The sequence below is a fragment of the Emys orbicularis genome, chromosome 19, assembly GCF_028017835.1.
Source record: "Emys orbicularis isolate rEmyOrb1 chromosome 19, rEmyOrb1.hap1, whole genome shotgun sequence".
Taxonomy (NCBI): domain Eukaryota; kingdom Metazoa; phylum Chordata; order Testudines; family Emydidae; genus Emys; species Emys orbicularis.
In genome coordinates this window covers 22347683-22368843 of record NC_088701.1, presented here as the reverse complement: position 1 = coordinate 22368843, position 21161 = coordinate 22347683, and the positions used below count along the sequence as shown (strand labels likewise).

General features: G+C 56.6%; 2 protein-coding genes across 3 annotated transcripts; one reads left to right on the top strand and one right to left on the bottom strand.

Annotated features, from left to right (window-relative positions):
• Positions 1 to 871: 871 nt before the first annotated feature.
• Positions 872 to 3934, top strand: LOC135891713 (retinol dehydrogenase 7-like). 2 transcript variants are annotated; one of them, XM_065419349.1, is made up of 6 exons: positions 872 to 1049; positions 1116 to 1125; positions 1823 to 2148; positions 2765 to 3023; positions 3326 to 3489; positions 3717 to 3934. In XM_065419349.1, exons 1-6 carry the CDS (start codon positions 872 to 874, stop codon positions 3932 to 3934), a joined length of 1155 nt encoding a protein of 384 aa, XP_065275421.1. The 2 variants fall into 2 exon arrangements, with proteins under 2 accessions (XP_065275421.1, XP_065275422.1); XM_065419350.1 differs by lacking the exons at positions 872 to 1049; positions 1116 to 1125 and having other exon boundaries at positions 1734 to 2148.
• Positions 3935 to 12617: 8683 nt separating this feature from the next.
• On the bottom strand, positions 12618 to 20527 carry LOC135891694 (retinol dehydrogenase 16-like). The gene is given in 8 exon segments (XM_065419317.1): positions 12618 to 12835; positions 14216 to 14379; positions 16502 to 16760; positions 17307 to 17634; positions 20244 to 20282; positions 20284 to 20316; positions 20319 to 20503; positions 20506 to 20527. Coding segments are annotated over 8 exon segments (1248 nt in total).
• Positions 20528 to 21161: the final 634 nt, after the last annotated feature.

Here is a 21161-nt window from a genome sequence, read left to right as displayed (position 1 = left end):
TCTGTCTCCCTGACCCACAGGTCGTTGGGCTCTGCCCCCGACCCTGGCAGGCCTCGGACAAGGCAGGGCGCTGGGCCTTGCCCCCGGAGCCAGGCAAGCGGAGATTTGCTAGAGTGCAGGAGGGTTAATGATTTCCATGCAGATAGCAGGGGCTGCAGTCCCAGCATGGGGGAGGGGGTTCGTTTGCTCTCCGAGCAGGGTCCGGTGCTGAGCCTGACCCTCATGCAGCCCACACGTCCCAGCCCCACAGAACAGGCCAAGGGGGGGGGGGGAACGGGACACGGCTGCTGCGGGCCGAGGAGCTGTGGCCGGGCTAACGTCACTCCTGCTTCAGGGCACCAGCCTCTAACTCTGGGGGTCAGGAGGAAACAGTCCCGGAGCTGCCAGTGGGATTCCTAGGGGTGGATCTGGCGTAGGTCCCTTCAGTCGGGACTCTGTCCCAGCCCCCGGCCCCGCTCTGCTCCAGCAGGGCCGAAATCTAGGGCAGGGCCCTTACCCGTTTGTTTCCAGGACCCCCCCCCCCCCACACCCACCCACCCATTTGGGTCCCCTCTCCGTGGCCTGGTGGAAGCAGCCTGCACAAGGATATCAGAACTGGGGGGCTCTTGTGTTGGGTCCTGGTGGGATCTTTCCTGGGTGACTCCCAGGGCTCTGCCACACAGTAACGAGGCCAGGGCCAGCCCAAGAAATACCATCGATTGCCAGCTGGTCCCTCTCAGGCCGCCCGGCCCCACCGCTGGGGCCCTGGGGCGGCCGGCAGGTTCGGAGCTGGTAGGTGCAGCCAAGAAATGCAGCACCGCTTCCCCCACAGGCTGGAACCAGTCCCTTTAAATCACAGGCAGGACTTTGCCCCCTAGACACTCCACTTTGCATGCGCTCCCTGCCTCCAGCCGGGCCCCAGCCTCTTGCCCGGGCCCCCTGCACTCCCAGGGGAGGTGTTTATCCTTCACCAATCGCCAGGCTCGTCCTGTCTGATTTCCAAAGTGCCAATTCCCCAGAGCACAGCGGGAGCTGGAATCCAAGGCAAGCGGGGCCCTTGCTTGCAGCAGGTAAACTTTCCCCCTCCTGTTGGCTTTTCAACAACCCCCTCCTGGATCCTGGACCGTCCCTGGGAGCGAGACTCAGGTTCCCGCTGTCACCCCTTCCCTGGGGATTTTTTTCCCTTGCCCTCTTTGGTGCCATTTTCTTCCTGTCACTTTCCTTTTGCCGAACCCGCGGCAGGTTTCGCTGGTGTATTTTCCAGCACTGGACCAGAGGGGCAGTTCAAAGCCAGGCCCTTACCGGCCCCAGGCTGGCACGAGCGGGCCGGGTCTCCAAGCGACCGATCAGACCGGGCCTTTCTCCAGCCGCCAGGCTACGAGGCGTCTCTCACCATGCTTTTCTCTCTCCCTTTTGGGTGGGTGTGTCTGGTTCGGCCCTCCAGGAAATGGGTTAGAACATTAACAACCCCAGCAGCTGCACCCCATCTCAACTAACCCCCCACCCACGCAAAGGACAGGCGGTAGCATGTTTAATGCCATCTAAAAATACCCTCAGACGGGGTTTCTCTATTGCTATAGGGAGATGGTTGAAAGAAAGCCTGGCTTATCCCGTTGCATTTCAAAGGCTTACACTGATTCATCCCCTTTTTTCCTCCCCGTCTCTTGAATAAATAGTTCAGATTTCTAACGGGGTCTTTGCGGCTGAGAACCCCCAACGAACGGTGGCTGGTTAGCGCTGTCCTGCCGCAGGGTCACGTTGACAGCTGGGGCTGTTTCCCTCCATCGAAGGTCAAACAAGCCGTCCCACAGTGGTCCTCGGATTATTTGGTCTGCAGCCAGAGTCCGCCTGTGAGGATGTGGCTGTACCTGGCCGCCCTGCTGGGGCTGTACTTCCTCCGCCGATGGTACCGGGAGCGGCAGAGCGTCGAGGGCCTCCCGGAGAAATACGTCCTGATCACCGGGTGCGACTCCGGCTTCGGGAACCTGCTGGCCAAGCAGCTGGACGTGCGGGGCCTGCGGGTGCTGGCGGCTTGTCTCACCCAGCAGGGCGCGGAGCAGCTGAGGAAGGCGACGTCGCAGCGGCTGCAAACGGTGATCCTGGACGTCACCCGGACCGACAGCATCGCCGCGGCCACCGCCTGGGTGAAGGAACAAGTGGGGGACAAAGGTGCGGCTTGGATGAGATGCTGGTGGTTATTGCACGGGGCTGGGGCCGGGGCCGGGTCCTGCCCCCTCGGCCTGAGGTCTCAGGAGCCTGCATTAATGTCCTGCCCATCCTTCGCCCGAGGCTGCAGAGGGGCCGGGGGTGGGGGCAGTGGCGGGCACAAAGACAATGGTCGTGTTGGCAAAGTGCATCCTCATGGGGGCGGGTATTTCCCGCCAGAGCTGGGTGGGGAATTTCCTGTGCCCGTCCCCCACCCCCCCAAACTCCTCTGGGGAGACGGGCAGGTCTGGGCACAGCAACAGGCCAGATGGGCTTTCAGAGCTTGTGTTCTGCTCAGCTGGGGGGGGCCCAGCCCCATGTGTCCCAGCTTTGCTGCCCCCCCCCACCCCCCCACCCAGTATCACAGCGAGGCAGGCGGCCGTGCTCTCGTGCTGGGACTGAGAAGCAGGTCACGTCGGCCTGGCCCGGGAGACCAGTGACCGGAGCAGCCCTGGGGCTCTGTAGCAGGGGCCCCCGGGAGAGGGCAGGAGGGGAGATAGGGCCTGATTCTCTGAGCACCTGGGCTGGGAGGGGACTGGGAGATGAGCCACCCCCCAACCCTTCTGTCCCCTCTGCCCAGGGCTCTGGGGCCTGGTGAACAACGCGGGGATCGGCATCCCCACGGCCCCCAACGAGTGGCTGACCAAGGACGACTTCGTCAAGGTGCTGAACGTGAACCTGATCGGCCTCATCGAGGTGACCCTCAGCGTCCTGCCCCTGGTGAAGCGAGCCAGGGGCCGGGTCGTCAACGTGGCCAGCACGATGGGCCGGCTGGCCATGATCGGAGGGGGCTACTGCCCGGCCAAGTACGGGGTGGAGGCGTTCTCCGACAGCCTCCGGTGAGAGCCATTACTAGCCGCGTCCGCCGTCGTGTCCTGACCGGGGATGGGTTTGGCCCAAGAACCTCGGTGCTCCGGGAAGGTCGGCAAAGCTCTGCCTACCTCGAGCAACCCCTACTGGTCTCCAAACTGCCCCCCGCACACCCTGTGCGTCTGGGACCTCCCCCCATAACCAGACACTCCTCCGTCTCTGCCCCCCAGGCACCTTCCCTCACTCCCTTTGCATCCAGCCTTACCAACTCCGTGGGGGGGTCCTGTGCCTCGGCGGGGGCTTCCGTAGTCATGTCGTCGTTCCATTCCAGGCGGGAGCTCCTTCCTTTCGGGGTCAAGGTGTGCATCATAGAGCCGGGCGCCTTCGGGACGCAGATCTTAAATACCCAGATCATGAAAGACATGCTGCAGGAGGTGTGGGGCCGGGTCCCCGCCGAGATCAAAGAGTCGTACGGGCAGCGCTACTTCGACACCTGTGAGTCCGAGGGGGTGACCGGGCCGGGGCTGGATGCTGCTGGGGGGATTGTAGCCGGATGAGGGCGGGAAATAAACTGAGCCCCGCTGGTGCGCAGCCACTTGGGGCCTGCAGCGCTGCGGACGGGGTGGGGCTGGACCTTTCCATTCCAAAGCCCGTGGGGCTCTTCTCCGAAGCCTACCCCGCCCCGGGCCTGACTTTGGCCTCGTTTGTATTTCCACACGCAGATTATGAGCAGTTCCTCCAGCTCTTATCCACGGCCAGCCCCAACCTCTTCCTGGTCACCGACTGCATGGAGCACGCGCTGACAGCCTGCCACCCCCACACTCGGTACTCGGGGGGCTGGGACGCTAAGCTGTATTACCTCCCGCTCTCCTACTTGCCAGCCTGGTGCCAAGACTTCCTGCTGACTCTCCGGCAGCCCAAACCGGCCCAGGGCATCTAGGAGGCGTCGGCGGTGAAGCCACCCGGGGGAGATGTTACGGTTGAGACGGCAGCATCTCGCCGTGTAACTTACTAGCTTCTGGGGTGCAGCGTGTTGCTTGTTTTAAAGCCAGCGGGGTGGGACTGATCAGGTGTCATACTCCGGTTAATGGAAAGAGCCAGGTAGGGTGAGGGGGGGGGGTCTGCTGCGGGGGGAGGTGGGGGATCTGCTGCCTTCGCAGACCAGCTTCCGCTCGGTCCTGCTCATTTTCTACTTCACTGGAATGCAAGGGGCTTCACCAGCGCAGAGAACCGTGCCGAAGGGGCCCCGGGTGTATGAATCGAAGGGAGGCACAGGAGAGGTCCAGGCTGGTCAGGCGGTTACGGCCCTGCGGCGGGTTTCAGGGGAGCTGGGTGCCATTCCTGACTTTGCCACAGACTCACTGCGCAAATCATTTGCCGTGCCTCAGTTTCCCCATCTGTAGAATGCAGGCAGTACATCTTCCTGGGTTTAAACGGTGAGCTCTTTGGGGCAGGGACTGTCTCTCACCTGCATCTGTGCATCAGCCAGCACAACGGGACCCTGATCTTGGTGAGGGCCTCCAGGCCCTACCATGATACACGAAACAATCAATCTAATTGCATTGAACTCGAGTAAAATCACTGGTTTCAGGCTAGGGCATGGGGTTAGTAGAGGCCTCGCTGGCCTTTTTTGTTTATTCACAGAGCCAATAAATTGTTGCAAAAATGTTCTGGTAACGTCAGCTTTTCCAGTCCAAAAGACAACAGGGCTGGGGTCCGTACCCGCTCCGATACATACGTCGGCCTTCAGAAATCTGTCAAGCCAGGACAGGCCAACGCGCCGGGGCGCCACTTAACGCTTCCTTCCAGCATTAAGATTCGTTCCCTCTTGGTTTGTGGCTGGGGACGAGTCTCTGCTTGCAAATCCCACCAGCTTTCTGGGTACGTCTCGTTCTTCCTTCTTCCCTGTACAACTCCCACTTGAGAGGTCAGCTTTTCCGATAGAGCAGTGGTAGCGCCCTAAAAGTGGGTGGGCCACCGGCTGCCCCTTCCCCTGAGGCCCCGCCCACACGCTGCCCTGCCCCACCGAGGCCCCACCCCTGCACCGCCTCTTCCCCGAGGCCCCGCCCCCACTCTGCCCCGCCCCACCGAGGCCCCACCCCTGCACCGCCTCTTCCTCCGAGGCCCCACCCCCCACTCGCCCTGCTCCCTCCCGCCTATCGCTCGCTCTTACGGCTGGTAAAAAGTGATGGGGCCATGGCCCCCTGGTCTCCCCATTCCGGTGCCCCGACTCCACCATTTACATTAGTTAAACCTGCAAGTGATCCGTGCCCCATGCTGCAGAGGAAGGCGAACCTCCCCCCCCCCCCGGGTCTCTGCCAATCAGTCCCGGGGGGAAATTCCTTCCCGACCCCAAATCTGCCGATCAGTTAGACCCTGAGCATGTGGCCAAGACCCACCAACCAGACCCCTGGGGAAGAATTCTCTGTCGTAACTCAGCGCCCGGGATTTTTGCTACCAACCATGTGGCTTAACAAAGTGAAGGTTAAGTGGGTGACTTGGTCAGTCCGTCCGGGGAACAAAGATTTAACAGTGGGCTCCTCACTCTCGCAGAGAAAACTCTAACGCGATCCAATGGCTGGACTCCGAAACTAGCCGCATTCAGACTGGAAGTAAGGGGGTCAATTTTTAACAGTGGAACAACTTACCAAGGGGTGTGGCGGATTTCTCCATCGCTGGCAATTTTGAAATCTAAGCTCTGCTCTAGGAATTACTTCGGGGAAGTTCTCTGACCTGGGCTGTTATGCAGGCGGTGAGACAGATTATCTGGCCTTGGAATCTAGTCATCGATGGTTCTTGTTCTACCTTTCTCTGCTAGATGAAAGCGCCCCCTTGTACCTGGTATTTTCTCCCCAGGAAGGTCTTTGTACCCCATCATCAACTCAGCTGTCCACCGTGTGTCTAGAGCTGAACAGATCACGCTGCACCAGGCTCCAGCATTCCCCCCCCCTCCCCCCAAGCCCCCGGATCATTTTCCTGGCTCTGATCTGCTCTCTCTCTCCAGTTCGTTCACCGCCCCTTTCCGAAACGTGGACAACCGATCTGAGGGAGGGCAGGGGTTGGGGAAAGTCAACTGCTCCATCTGGTGAATGCACTGCGAGCATGGAGAACGCTCCGAGCCGGGCCATGCCCCGGGGGCGACACGAGAAAGCTGGAGATGAACGGGGCCGTGACGCTGGCCTCTCTGTGTATGTTAGACAGTCTGGCCCCAAGAGCTGCTAACAGCCACTCAGCTGGCGGGATCAGGCCCCAACATGGCCAGGTTTCCAAATCCAGCTGGCGGTTTCCGGAGCCGTCGGCTCGCTGTGCGTGTGGAGATGCGGGGTTTCCTCTCGCTTCAGGAGGAGGTGGGGGGGGGGGGGGAGTTTTCCTCGGGTTTAAACAGCCTGATTTCCATTTGGAAAACCCCAAATGATCCCCCCTGTAAAAGAGCGGGAGCTCTCCGGGGCAAGGCTGGAATCTTCATAAGAGCACCCCCAGGTTTGCCAGCACCTGGAACGGGGCCCCTCAGGGCTGCCTTGTCTCTCCCAACTGAGCTTTTCCAGTCCTGTCCTAGGAACCTCCCTCCAGCCCTTTCCAGCTGGGCTGGCTCATTAATTAGGCCTCCATGTGCAAGCAGGCCAGTTAATTGGCCTCTTGGGCCCACACTAACCCTCTCCTGGCCCCTACGGGGTGAACACTCCCCTCAAGTTAGGACAAACTTTCTGCCCATCTGGTTAAGCCCTGGCCCAGGTGACCAAGGGAGGCAGCTGTCCCCACTCCACTGTCGCTCTAGATCCTCGGTGGCTGGTTGGGATGGGAGGAACCAGTCACTCCCCACCAATTGCAGGTGGATTCTCTTTGGTAATGTTCCCCCGCCCCGTCTGCCTCCAGGAGCCTTTTATCAGGTTCCCAACCTGGGGAAAGAAGGAGAGAAGCCGACTGCACTGAAGGCTGCAGCATGCCAGGCCCAGCTCCTGTCAGGGGCCAATTCCCAGGTAATGGTCACGTTCTGCCCCGGGGACTTTGCAGGGTGACTGGTCCAGCTGCCGTAATTCCAGCCAACGCGGCAGGTGTCCCCCAGGTCGGAGGGGGAGTTGGCACCGGGCAGGGAGGCTGGTGCTGCTGGCTGGAGAAGGCGCAGAAACATACAGGTGCTTAGGGCAGGAGCTGGCTTTTATTAGACGTTTGGGTGTCACCCCACGTGACGTCACGCAGAGGAGACCAGGGCCCCAGCGTGGCACTGGAGGGAAGTTTCTGCAACTGGCTTCTATTGGAGGCAGCATGAAGTTAAGGCTCTGGGTGGGGACTCGGGAGAAGTGTGTGCCGTTCCCAGCTCTGCCAGAGACCCTTGTGTGGCCTTGGCCACGTCATCTGAGCGCCTCGTGCCTCAGTTTCCCTTCTCCGGGAAGGGGACAGTACTTCTGTCCCTCCCGGGGGTGCGTGTGTGAGGTGAAGTCTGTTAATGACTGTGAGGCACTCAGGTGCTACAGTGACGGGGTGGGGGTGGGGGTGGGGTTGGGGACGCACAGAAGTCCCTAGCTCTGGAAGCGGTTGGGGGTGTTGAGGGGATGGTTTGGAGCCAGTTTGCCCGGCGCGCGTCCCTGGGAATTAAGCAGAGGCGGAACTGTGCATTTGTGTTTATTGACTTTGTGCGTATATTCTCTTGATACATTGGGTTCCTAATCAACAGCGCTATACCTGTCTTGTTAGGACGCTTGGAATTACAAACAATGCTGGGGTGGGACACAAACCTGTTCAACCAATGCAATCATCATTTGCCTGCCTGGTGCGAAGGTTGCGGATCTCTCGAGGCATCTGGATAGACTTATGTGTAGTGCTGGGGAGGAGCCGGTGGTCGTGGTACATGTAGGTACCCGTGACAAAGGGAAGGGTAGGCAAGACCTCCTGGAGGCCAAATTTAGGCTGCTAGGGAAGAGACTGAAATCCAGGACCTCTCTGGTGGCATTCTCAGAAATGCTCCCAGTTCCACGCGCAGGGCCAGGTAGGCAGGCAGAGGTCAGAGTCTCAATGCGTGGATGAGTCGATGGTGTAGAGAGGAGGGGTTTAGATTTATTAGGAACTAGGGAAACTTTTGGGATGGGGGGAGCCTATAGAGGAGAGATGGGCTCCACCTAAATCAAAGAGGAACCAGACTGCTGGCACTTAACATTCAAAAGGTTGCAGAGCAGTTTTTAAACTAGGAGATGGGGGAAAGCCAATTGCCGCAGAGGAGCATGTGGATCGGACAGAGACTTCTCTTAGAGGAGAGTCTATTGATAGAGATTCTCTAGGTTTTAGTCAGAAGGAGAGAATGGAAGAGGATAAAGTAGGGGCCAGATCAGACGAGAAACATTCACATAAAAAAGAATCTGACACATCAGAAAAGGGCAGACAAATAAACAGTGACAAGTTTTTAAAGTGCTTGTACACAAATGCTAGAAGTTTAAATAATAAGATGGGTGAACTAGAGTGCCTCGTGATATAACAGGCATCACAGAAACCTGGTGGAGTGGGGACAATCCATGGGACACAATCATTCCGGGGTACAAAATATATCGGAAGGACAGAACAGGTCGTGCAGGGGGAGGGGGGGTGGCACTATATGTGAAAGAAAATGTAGAATCAAATGAAGTAAAAATCTTAAATGAATCCACATGTTCCATAGAATCTCTATGGATAGTAATTTCATGCTCTAATAAGAATATAACAGTAGGGATCTATTATCGACCACCTGACAGGACAGTGATAGTGACGATGAAATGCTAAGGGAAATTAGAGAGGCTATCAAAATAAAGAACTCAATAATAGTGGGGGATTTCAATTATCCCTATATTGACTGGGTACATGTCACCTCAGGATGAAATGCAGAGACAAAATTTCTTGATACTTTAAATGACTGCTTCATGGAGCAGCTGGTACGGGAACCCACAAGGGGAGAGGCAATTCTAGATTTAGTCCTGAGTGGAGCGCAGGAGCTGGTCCAAGAGGTAACTATAACAGGACCGCTTGGAAATAGTGACCATAATATAATAACATTTAACATCCCTGTGGTGGGAAGAACACCTCAACAGCCCAACACTGTGGCATTTAATTTCAGAAAGGGGAACTATGCAAAAATGAGGGGGTTAGTTAAACAGAAATTAAAAGGTACAGTGACTAAAGTGAAATCCCTGCAAGCTGCATGGACGCTTTTTAAAGACCCCATAATAGAGGCCCAACTTAAATGTATCCCCCAAATTAAAAAACACAGTAAAAGAACTAAAAAAGAGCCACCGTGGCTTAACAACCATGTGAAAGAAGCAGTGAGAGATAAAAAGGCATCTTTTAAAAAGTGGAAGTCAAATCCTAGTGAGGTAAATAGAAAGGAGCATAAACACGGCCAAATTAAGTGTAAAAATGTAATAAGAAAAGCCAAAGAGGAGTTTGAAGAACGGCTAGCCAAAAACTCAAAAGGTAATAACAAAATGTTTTTAAGTACATCAGAAGCAGGAAACCTGCTAAACAACTAGTGGGGCCCCTGGACGATCGAGATACAAAAGGAGCACTTAAAGACAATAAAGTCATTACGGAGAAACTAAATGAGTTCTTTGCTTCAGTCTTCACGGCTGAGGATGTTAGGAAGATTCCCAAACCTGAGCCGTCCTTAGTAGGTGACAAATCTGAGGAATTGTCACATATTGAAGTGTCACTAGAGGAGGTTTTGGAATTAATTGATAAACGTAACAGTAACAAGTCACCCGGACCAGATGGCATTCACCCAAGAGTTCTGAAAGAACTCAAATGTGAAATTGCGGAACTATTAATTAGGATGTCCTTTAAATCGGCTTCTGTACCCAATGACTGGAAGATAGCTAATGTAACACCAATATTTAAAAAGGGCTCTAGAGGTGATCCCGGCAATTACAGACCGGTAAGTCTAACGTCAGTACCGGGCAAATTAGTTGAAACAATAGTAAACAATAAAATTGTCAGACACATAGAAGAACATAGCTCATTGAGCAAAAGTCAACATGGTTTCTGTAAAGGGAAATCGTGTCTTACTAATCTATTAGAGTTATTTGAAGGGGTCAACAAACATGTGGACAAGGGGGATCCAGTGGACATAGTGTACTTAGATTTCCAGAAAGCCTTTGACAAGGTCCCTCACCAAAGGCTCTTACGTAAATTAAGCTGTCATGGGATAAGAGGGAAGATCCTTTCATGGATTGAGAACTGGTTAAAAGACAGGGAACAAAGGGTAGGAATAAATGGTAAATTCTCAGAATGGAGAGGGGTAACTAGTGGTGTTCCCCAAGGGTCAGTCCTAGGACCAATCCTATTCAACTCATTCATAAATGATCTGGAGAAAGGGGTGAAAAGTGAGGTGGCAAAGTTTGCAGATGGTACTAAACTGCTCAAGATAGTTAAGACCAAAGCAGACTGTGAAGAACTTCAAAAAGATCTCACAAAACTAAGTGATTGGGCAACAAAATGGCAAATGAAATTTAATGTGGATAAATGTAAAGTAATGCACATTGGAAAAAATACCCCAACTATACATACAATATGATGGGGGCTAATTTAGCTACAACTAATCAGGAACGAGATCTTGGAATCCTCGTGGATAGTTCTCTGAAGATGTCCACGCAGTGTGCAGCGGCAGTCAAAAAAGCAAACAGGATGTTAGGAATCATTAAAAAAGAGATAGAGAATAAGACGGAGAATATCTTATTGCCCTTATATAAATCCATGGTACGCCCACATCTCGAATACTGCGTACAGATGTGGTCTCCTCATCTCAAAAAAGATATATTGGCATTAGAAAAAGTTCAGAAAAGGGCAACTAAAATGATGAGGGGTTTGGAACGGGTCCCATATGAGGAGAGATTAAAGAGGCTAGGACTCTTCAGCTTGGGAAAGCGGAGACTAAGGGGGGATATGATAGAGAGATATAAAATCATGAGTGGTGTGGAGAAAGTGAATAAGGAAAAGTTATTTACTTGTTCCCATAATATAAGAACTAGGGGCCACCAAATGAAATTAATGGGCAGCAGGTTTAAAACAAATAAAAGGAAGTTCTTCTTCACACAGTGCACAGTCAACCTGTGGAACTCCTTGCCTGAGGAGGTTGTGAAGACTAGGACTGTAACAGCGTTTAAAAGAGAACTGGATAAATTCATGGTGGTTAAGTCCATTAATGGCTATTAGCCAGGATGGGTAAGGAATGGTGTCCCTAGCCTCTGTTTGTTAGAGGGTGGAGATGGATGGCAGGAGAGAGATCACTTGATCATTACCTGTTAGGTTCACTCCCTCTAGGACACCTGGCATTGGCCACTGTCGGTAGACAGGATACTGGGCTGGATGGACCTTTGGTCTGACCCAGTATGGCCGTTCTTATGTTCTTATCTGCCCTGACCCCTCTGATCCTATCCTCCCTGCTGTGTATTGTCTCCAATAGTCCTTTAACACGGACTAGACCCCGCCCTGCAGCTTCCCAAACACCAGGCAGTCTCAGACTCTTTTTGAAAAGAAAAAGCCCAGGCTTGTGGTGTCTAAAGAGCTTGTGCGAGAAGCTGTCACAAGCAAAGAGTCCAGGGCTTTCCCACAAAGGTCAGTTACAGCTGGATTTCAGCCACTGAACCCGGGTGCCTCAGTTTCCCATCTGAAAAATGGGGACAATAGTTCATTTCTCCCATGCTTTGTCTGCTTTGCTTAGCAGGTCCGCTCTCCGGGGCAGGGTGTGACTCAGCGTCTGGGCAGCGCCCAGGACCCCGGGGCCCTGATCCTGGTCCAATAATAAGCAGCAGTGGGGACTACCTAGGGCTAAGCAATCAGGATCACCTTGGATTTGCCTTCCAGAGACAGATGCTGGTTGGCTGTGAGTTCTTGGGTCTCTGGATTTAGACAGGCTGTTTGCTTAAGCTAGACATGATGCAACTGGGTCTCCTGACACAGGGGATGGGGATGCACCAACGGACAGGGACGTCTCTCACACGGGCGTTGAGGAACTGCTTAGGAAGGAATCTGCAGGGTAAGTCATTCTCGGTGACGCCGGCCAGCAGGATCTGTTCCGGGCTGACTAGCGATTCGCTCCCGGCCTTGCCTGCAACTCCCAGCAGGGGATCCATCCAGCGGCCAAACTGGTCTGGCCCTGGACCCGAGAAGAGGCCCAGCATGCAGTGGGTTGGTTTCATCAGAGGCTCTCGTATGGTGGAGTTTCAAACTGCTGCCTTCCCTCCAGATGGGCTGGGTTACCCTGCTGGGGTCGCCGGGGTGCCGAGACACCCTGGACACAGATCATGGAGATTTGGGGACAGGCAGATAGGAAACAGAGCTGAATACCAAGGACGGGCGGGTCCCGGACACAAGGAGGGGGTGGTCTATGTCCGGGGAGTGGGTTAAAGGGAGGGGGGATGTTGTGCCAGGGTTGGTTAGGAAACCACATTCCATCCCAGGACACGGAGAAGAGGTTGCAACGGTGAAGCAAACTCCAAGGAGCTCTGCTTTGATTCAACATTTGTAATTAAGAACTGATTTGCATAGTCTCAGCTGGGCGCCACGGGACAGGGGGTCTCACCCCCGCCGGGAATTCGGACCCAGTGTGTTAGCGACACTCCTCCGGTCGCTGCCCCCTGCCGACATTCTAACGCCGCATCTTCCTCCTATGCTTTTTGGGCCGGTACTGGGTAGGACCACGTCAGCACGATGTCGGCGAACCAGGTGGGCAGGTAACTCAGCGGGAGGAAGACCAGCTTGGCGTCCCAGCCGGCGGAGTAGCGGGTGCAGGGGTGGCGAGCCATCAGCGCGTGCCCCATACAACGGGTGACGATGGACAGGTCGGAGTTGCAGGATTTCTGCAAGTTGTGGGTGGCACGGATAACTGTGCAGGCCAAAACAGAGAGTCAGGTCCCGGACTGAACGGGTTGGCCGAGAGGTTAAAGGGGAAGGACGGATTGTGAGCACAGGCTGCGAAACGGCAGCGGCCGGACGGCCTAGTGGTTAGGGGCTCACCTGGGCTGCTGGAGACCCAGGTTCAATCTCTGCTCTACCCCACGCAGCCGGGGTGAGCCTAGGCCTGTCGCTCTGTGCCGCCGTTTCCCATGTCGGGCCTGATCCCACCAGCTGAGCGGGTGATACAAGGGGCCAGATCCTGGGCGAGACCGCGGGCCAGATTTGCAAAGGGCCGGCAGACGCCTATGGAGGCAGGGCAGCGCCTCGTGGAATTTTCAAAAGCACCTCGGTGAATTCGGTGCCTAAGTCACCTGGGCACCCATGATCGTCCCACTAGACTCATACCTGCAGCGTTAGGCGCCTAAATACCTTTGTAAACCTGGCTCGCACCAGACTGGGCCCCTTGCATCACCCAAGGAAAGACGCTGAATGCGCAATCGGAGACCCCCAGGGCTCATTCGTACAGAGGTCTGCGCCCGTGGCAGGTCTCAGGGGCTTAGGGAAGAATCCAGCCAATGAGAGGCAGGGATCCAGCCGGTGCTCCCTGGGTCTGAGCAGGGGTGAAAAGCCGCGGGAGCGTTTCTGTCGCTGACGCCGGCACACAGATCTGAACGCGGAGGGGCCATCTGTCCGTAGTCACTGTCCAGAGCCAGGCACCGTCTCTGCACCCGGCTTTCGGACACTCCCCCCACCATCCACGCCTCTCCACCTGAAGGGGGGTTTGGTTGATCAGCGGCTCGGGGCTGAGCAGAAAAGCAAACTCCCCCAAGAGAGAAGCAGCAGCTGCCCCTGATTCACCGGTGGAGCAGCAGGGGGTGAGGGGGTTATTACTCTCAGGAGATCAGCGTGGGAGTTCCGCTCCCGTGCAAGGGTCAGCAGCCTTCAGGGACCGCGTGTGCGAAAGGCACACCTGATCTTGGGGCACACGCAAGCACGGCCCAACCTCTCTGAACGGTGCATTAAATTGTGGCCACATTTAAGAACGGGGGTTTCAATCTGGTTCAGCCAGCTGGGCTGAGCTAGCCGGATTGAAAAGAAAAACACCTGATTTCCTGGCTAGACAAGGCCTAAGCGGGAACGAGGAGTCTGACCTCCCAATGCCGTGCATAGCGTGGTGTCATTTGCACTAGTGCAAAGTGTGTGTGCAATGCCACTCAGTCACAATGCACGGCAGCTGAGAATCGGCCCCTGTAGCCGCCCCGTGTCCGCCGACACGAAGGCCGCTCTGCGGCAGTGCAGGGCCGGGGACGAGAGAAGGGTGCGCGGTAGCTGCCAGCTGGTGGGGAAGGAAATGGGGCAACGTACTCACAGGTGTTTAAGTAACTCTCCCCGTAACTCGCTTTGGTTTCCTCGGGGAGCCGCTCCCAGAGGCGAGTGAAGTTCTCGATAATGACCTGAGGGTTGGTAATTGTGGTGCTGAAGTAGCCCGGCTCGATCACACACACCTTCACCCCGAAAGGCAGCATCTCACGCCTGAAACGGGACGAGCAGGATTAACCCGTGTGGGAACAGCACCTTCCTGGGGGCTGGGCTGGTTCCCAAAGAGGTGAGATCCGAAACGTGCCTTGAACTAGCCCCAGTCTACACGTAGGTCTTGTATGTGGCCAGGTTTGGTGGCTTCTACAACCTGTGCGGACACAGTGATACTGGAATCAAGGGGCTTTCGGGTTTGTCTACACTTGAAAGTTCATTTGGATTGAGGTAGATGTGAATTAAAAGCGCAGTAGTTATTCCAGAATACCTCCATGGGTGGATTAGTCGCCCGAGCCCCATCCCATATGGGAACAGCTATTCTTTGTGACCAGTATAACTGCGCCTCTGCTAGGGAGACTGGACCCTGTGAACTGGACCAGAGAGCGAAAGACGTCCCGCTTCGGGGTTTTATAAGGCCTCAGGGCCAATCCTCAGCTGGGGTCAATTGGCAGAGCGCCCCTCAACTTAACGCTTTCCTGAGTTCCTCCATCCGAGGCTCTGGCCCTGGACGTTTCACTGACTTACAGAGCCGGCAATGGGCAGTCCTCGGGCCGTCCCAGGATAGGAGAGAGACATGGCGGGGGAGGTCATCTCTTTCACTGGCCCAACTTCCGTCGCGCGAGAGAAAAGCCTCCGAGCTTACGCAGAGCTCTTCTGAAGGGGCATGTGAAACGACTGACAGAGCCTTGCACGTGCTGCCTGGCAGCTAGACCTTCCTGGGAGCCAGGCCAGCTCTAAACCAGACCCTTTGGCCAGGATAGCGCCGTCAGGGAGTTGGGTGATTTCCCCTAGTGTAGACGCAGTGATACCCGCATCAATGTGCTTTTGCCAACATGGCTTGTTTCACTGGCTGGCATGAACTGAGTCGACGCTAGCAGCGTTGTCCAATACAGGTCTGCTGGCACATCTTTGCTAGCGCAGACGGGGTGGGGAAGGATGGCGCAGCTGCTGGGAAGAAAGGGGAATTCCTCTCCTATGCTGCGGCCCCGATCCTGCTGCGGCTGTGGGTGGGTGGATCCAGGGATCCATTTCGTACTTAGCCTGGGGCTTTCAGACGCTGGTGTGTAAATTGCACCCACAGCACACGCGCGGGGCTGGGAGCACACAGGAAAGTCGCGCCAGACTAACCTCGGGTGTGACTTCGAACCCGTCTTGTTCAGCCAGCCCCAGCCGGGGGCCCTGCTCTCAGGATAAGGGCAGCCGAGTGCGGCCTAGTTTAAATCGGCTGGAATCACAGCGTCTGCAGCAATTGAACTCGCTTGGTTTAAAACCTGATTCGCATTAAGCAACTCTCCCGTGTAGACAAAGCCCAGCAGCGCGGGGCTGCATCCGGAGGAGCCTCTGAGCTGACGCAAGGAGACATCAAGTCTCAGTGAAGAGCCCGTCTCCACAGCGAGGGCTGGAGCTGCAGCGCCCCAGCTGGCCGGGGCAGCAATGTCCCGTGCAGACGCTGCTGCAGCGCAGGGGAAGCCCTCGCACGCGTGCTGGCGGGTCACACCCTGCCCCGGAGCAGCTACACCTGGAGAGTCGCTTGACAACATCCCTTCCCTGAGGACGCGCACGGTTGCCAAAGCGAACGCTCCTGAAGGAATGAACTCTTAACTACCGGGTAACAGTCACCTCCAGGCCTTTCCACCCCGAGCCAGCCGGCAGGATGGAGAAACACCCTTCGCTACAGTCACAAACTTTGCCCCGGTTTCCCCTTTCCTTCTCTAACCTCCCAGATCAACCGGGGGCCAGGCAGGATTCCAGTAACCCCTTCGATGCCGGAGCACCTTCTCGCTAGTGGTTGATGAGAGGTTCACGAGTCGGTCGCATGTTTTTAAGGGCCAAAGGTGACAGATTCAATCCCTGTGGCCATCCCCGACCAGGAGTCCCGTGGGCCCAACCACTAGAGGGAGACAAAGATCCAGGTGCATCGTGTCCAGAAATACACACATGTCACAGCCGGGCTATTTGCACGTTGCAGCAAGTACATCCGGGCGTGTATTCACCATTCGGCACTTGCACCATGGGTCAGTGCACGGGTGGTGGTGGTGTTGGCGGGGGTTGCACGGGGACATCCCCACCCTTCGGGGCAGAATGCGCAGCTGAAAAGGGCGCCCCGTCACTGGTCACTCACCGGAGGCTGTCGGAGAACGCCTCCACGCCGTACTTAGAAGGGCAGTAGCCCCCTCCGAAGAAGGACAATCGGCCCATTATACTGGCCACGTTGACGACCCGGCCCCTGGCTCGCTTCACCAGGGGCAGGACGCTGAGGGTCACCTCGATGAGGCCGATCAGGTTCACGTTCAGCACCTTGACGAAGTCGTCCTTGGTCAGCCACTCGTTGGGGGCCGCGGGGATGGCGATCCCCGCATTGTTCACCAGGCCCCAGAGCCCTGGGCGGAGGAGATGGGGTGTGTGACTGGGGGGCGCTGTTCCCTCTCCTGTCCCTCACCCAGAAATCTCCGCTCCTCTCCCACAACCCACTGCTCTCTCTCAGATCTCCACCCTGCTGGGAGGACGGGACGTTCCTTCTCCCCGGATCTGCCCCGCACCCCCACAGCTGTTAGGGGAGGGACGGAGGACACCCCAGGAAAGTTCTCACCCCCTGCCTATGCTCTGGGCTGTGAACGGCCAATAGGAATAGAGTCACGCTGTCCCTTGCCCCCTTGGCGGGCAGATTCCAGCAGGCTATGCCCAAGGGGAAGGATGGCCCCTGCTGGGGGGCCTGGGGAGAGCAAGACCCCCCCCCCCAAAAAAAAACTTCAGTCACAGCTCTCCAACCTGCTCTACAGCCCGGGTGACACCCACGGGAGAACTGGGTGTGACTGTGCCGCATGCTAATAGGACAATCAACACCCATATGCCTGTGATGAGTGTCTAGCAAGGGGCGTGACCCGGGGCGGGCGAGGGATGGGCACAGCCAGACCCGGGCCCCGCACCTTTGTCCCCCACTTGTTCCTTCACCCAGGCGGCGGCCGCGGCGATGCTGTCGGTCCGGGTGACGTCCAGGATCACCGTTTGCAGCCGCTGCGACGTCGCCTTCCTCAGCTGCTCCGCGCCCTGCTGGGTGAGACAAGCCGCCAGCACCCGCAGGCCCTGCACGTCCAGCTGCTTGGCCAGCAGGTTCCCGAAGCCGGAGTCGCAGCCGGTGATCAGGACGTATTTCTCTCGGAGGTTCTCCACAGTCTGCCGCTCCCGGTACCATCGGTGGAGGAAGTACAGCCCCAGCAGGGCGGCCAGGTACAGCCACATCCTCACAGGCGGACTCTGGGGGTGAGAGGAAAGGGAAGCGTTACAGGGCACCGGCTCTGTCTCAGGGGGCACCCGACAGCCTGGTGGACTCAGGAGAACCGGGTTTGATTCCTGGCTCCGCTACTGACTCCCTGCGTGACCTTGGACAGGACACTTGCTTGCTCCAGGCCTCAGTTTCCCCATCTGTACAAAGGAGATAATCCTCCTCCCTTTGTAGGCATAGACTGGGGGGAGGCCTGTGGAGCGAGGGGCCCTGATCTCAGCTGTGCGGGCAGTGGAGCACATCACCTGGCAGACCCAGTGATAGGACCAGCCTGTGCTGGGTGTCCCTGGGGTTCCCTTGGTAAAGACAGACCCCAGGGTAACTGGTACCACGCCAGGGACACACGTACCACAGGGGCTCTGCTGCTGCCTGTCCTTTGCTGCCGGCCCAGGGATGAGCTATCAGTGACGGGGCTCGAACCCTCCCGCACCTCGGACTGGACTCCCCGCTCAGTTTAGCATTACGCACCCCCACTCCTGACAGAGCCCGTCTTTGAACCCTCCGAAGGTTCAGCTCCCACCGAGAGGAGTCCGGCGTGTCCGGGTTTTTCCCCTGAAGTCAATACCTTACGTGGCAGCTGCTAGATGACCCAGGACTGACCCCTTCCAGAAGCTTCCCTGAGCAAATCATTTACCAATCCCTCCCCCCCATGTTAACCACACAAGAGCGCTCTGGGGCTGGCCGCGTTGAGCCCCTCCTGTTGCGACACCTGCAGGAATCCAGCCAGCTAGGGGTGGATTAATACGCCCATGGGTCTGTATTTCGTTCCTCTCCCCCGCCCGTCACGTGTCCCAAATGAGATCCAGGCCCCATCGCGCCAGGTGCTGCACAGACATCCAGCAAGAGGCAGCCCCGGCTTGGAAGAGCTAAGGGCCAGATTTTAAAAGATATTTAGGCACCTCACGCTGGGAGCTGGATGCCTAAATAGCTTCAAAAACCGGGGCCTTAAAGTCTAAGTAGCCAGGACAGACAAAGGGCGAGAGGGGAAACTGAGGCACAGAGAGGGGAAACTGAGGCATGGAGCAGGGGAAGTGACTCACTCAAGATCACCCAGCAGGTCACTGGCAGACCTGGGTTCTATTCCCGACTCCAGCCCAGCGCTCCATCCACTAGGCAACACTGCCTCCCCTGTTTGCTTTCTCAGATGGGGGGGCCCCACGGGGTGGGAACTCTCTGCCATGTGGGGAGAGCCCCGAGCACATCGTGAGTGCTACAGTACAGAAATACAATCATCCCCATAATAGCTCGGCACTATTACTAGATTCCCTCTGCGGGAGAGTCTCCTACCAACCCAGGGTGACCAGAGAGCAAGTGTGAAAAATCGGGACAGCGGGTTGGGGGTAAAAGGAGCCTATATAAGAAAAAGACCCAAAAATCGGGACAGTCCCTATAAAATCGGGACATCTGGTCACCCTATTAACCGTCCCCTCTGCAGCACGGCCAGCAGTTTGTTTCATTCAGCAGCTCCTTGGATCAAAGGCTGGATGTGAGTCCCGGATTCCACTGGAGGTTTGGTTTTCACACGACATCCCCGGCTTTTCACCCTTTAGCCCTTGTGCTTGTGAGCTGAGCGGGCTGCAGGAGTTATAGGGAGCCCAGGGCTGGATTAGTGGGGGGGGGGGGGGGGGCTGTGGGTCGGGATTGAGGGGCATCGGCAGAGCTGGGTGTGTGGGGACCCGGGAGGGAGTTGCCGGAGTTGTGGGGTGGGGAAGGGAGCTCTGGGACTGAGATGCACTTTGCAGTCAGGCAGCAACTCGCCCAGCATTAAGCTGGGCAATCGGCTTTCCCTTTCAGGAGCCCCTCCGGTGAAAAGCCAGAATCCGGGCCGTGTGTGTGTGTGGAAAGAATAGAATGAATTAAAATATTCTTTAGAAGGGGAAACAGGGTTGGGGCAGGGAAGGGGGCAGATGGTGTGAAAACTCCTGAAACGTCCAGGTTGGATTTCGGCCCAGCAGAACGTCAATTTCAGTTTCAAATTTGCGCCGGGGAAGGCAGAGGCTGCAGGCCTCCCAGCAAACAGCTGGCTGGATCCGGCCAGGGGCTGAGCCCCCGGGCCTCAGTCCCACGCAACGGCGCCCGAGCACGTGCTCCACTTTCAGAGTGCGCCTCGTCCCGCGAAAGTCAACGGGGCTTCGGGGGAAGCGGGTGCCTGGGTGGTCTGCAAGCGGGGGGGGGGGGGGGGGGGGTCCGGTCCAGTGAGAGCCAGCTCCTGCCAGCAGCGAGCAGGAGTGTCGTGGGGAGAGGAGAACCGGGCCCGGTTCGCGCGAGGCAGTGGCGCATTGGGGGGCAAATTCCAGCCGCGGAAGTGGCAGCCCAGCTGAAGCTGTTCTGCGTGGCGAGCCAGCGTTTCGCCCCTGCCCAGGCGTGAGGGTATTCATAGCAACTTCCCCTTTGGACACTTGGCTCCACTGATAAGGTGGGGTCCTGCACCTGAAGCAGCCAACGTTGCACCCCAATATCCGTCCTGCTGGCTGCCCCCCGCCCCAGCTCCCCCTCCAACCTGGGCGAACCCGCCCCCCTGGGCTGGAATTGCTGCTGTGGGAATAGCTGCAGGGGCAGAATCCTGCAGTCTCCCCTTTACCTGGGTAGGTCTCCTGGCACTGCAGGAACTGGGTCCCCCGCCAGATTGCAGCCTCCGGCTCCTTCCGCCCTCTTTCCTGTCTTGCTGAACCAGATCAAAGGCTCCTGGAAGGGAAAGAGGAAGCATTAGCAAAAGGCTAGCAGCCTGCGATTGGTGGGGAGTGACTGGCCGTCCTAGCAGAAGAGCCAACCACAGAGGCTGGAGACCCAGGACTTGGAGAGGGGAGAACTGGGCTCTAGGGCTGGGCTCCATGGGGCAGTGGGAAGTCCCCCTAAGCGCAGCATCGCAGAGCCGGGGACCTCTTCCTCCCTGCTGGTATCTGAGCGAATCGAGCAGGAAAGGACAGTTTCCTCGTCACTCTGTCTTTGCCAGGAGCCATTTTGGTGTCATCTGCAAACTTTTTCAGTGATCAGGTAGCAGAGGGGCAGCTGTGTTAGTCTGGATCTGTAAAAAGCAACAAAGTCCTGTGGCACCTCATAGACTAACAGTGTTTTTTTAGAGGTAACAGATGACATGCGTCTGACGAAGTGGGGATTCACCCACGAAAGCTCATGCTCCAATACCTCTGTTAGTCTAGAAGGTGCCACAGGACTCTCTGTTGCTTTTTCTCAGTGATGATTTTCCCTTTCCTTTCAGGTCATTGACACAAACATTAAACAGCGCCGAGGCCAGAACCGAGCTGTGGGGACCCCACTAGAAACCCCCACGGCCCCGAAGATTTCCTGGTTACGGTTCCATTTCGAGACCGATCCGTTAGGGAGCTTTTCTTCCATTTAATGCGCCATGTTAACGTTCTCTCATTCTAGGTTTTGAATCGAAAGGCCGCCCGGTACCCAGTCGAACGCCGTACAGAAATCTAAGTCTATTACATCAGTGCTGGCACCTTTATCAACCAAACTTGCCATCCCATCAAAAAAG

Excerpts from the sequence above, each read along its gene's own strand:
- LOC135891713 (XM_065419349.1), top strand. The coding sequence starts at position 872 with ATGCGCTCCCTGCCTCCAGCCGGGCCCCAGCCTCTTGCCCGGGCCCCC. Across the intron at positions 3,024-3,325 it reads GCGTTCTCCGACAGCCTCCG|GCGGGAGCTCCTTCCTTTCG; the intron begins GTGAGAGCCATT and ends GTTCCATTCCAG. Across the intron at positions 3,490-3,716 it reads GCAGCGCTACTTCGACACCT|ATTATGAGCAGTTCCTCCAG; the intron begins GTGAGTCCGAGG and ends TTCCACACGCAG.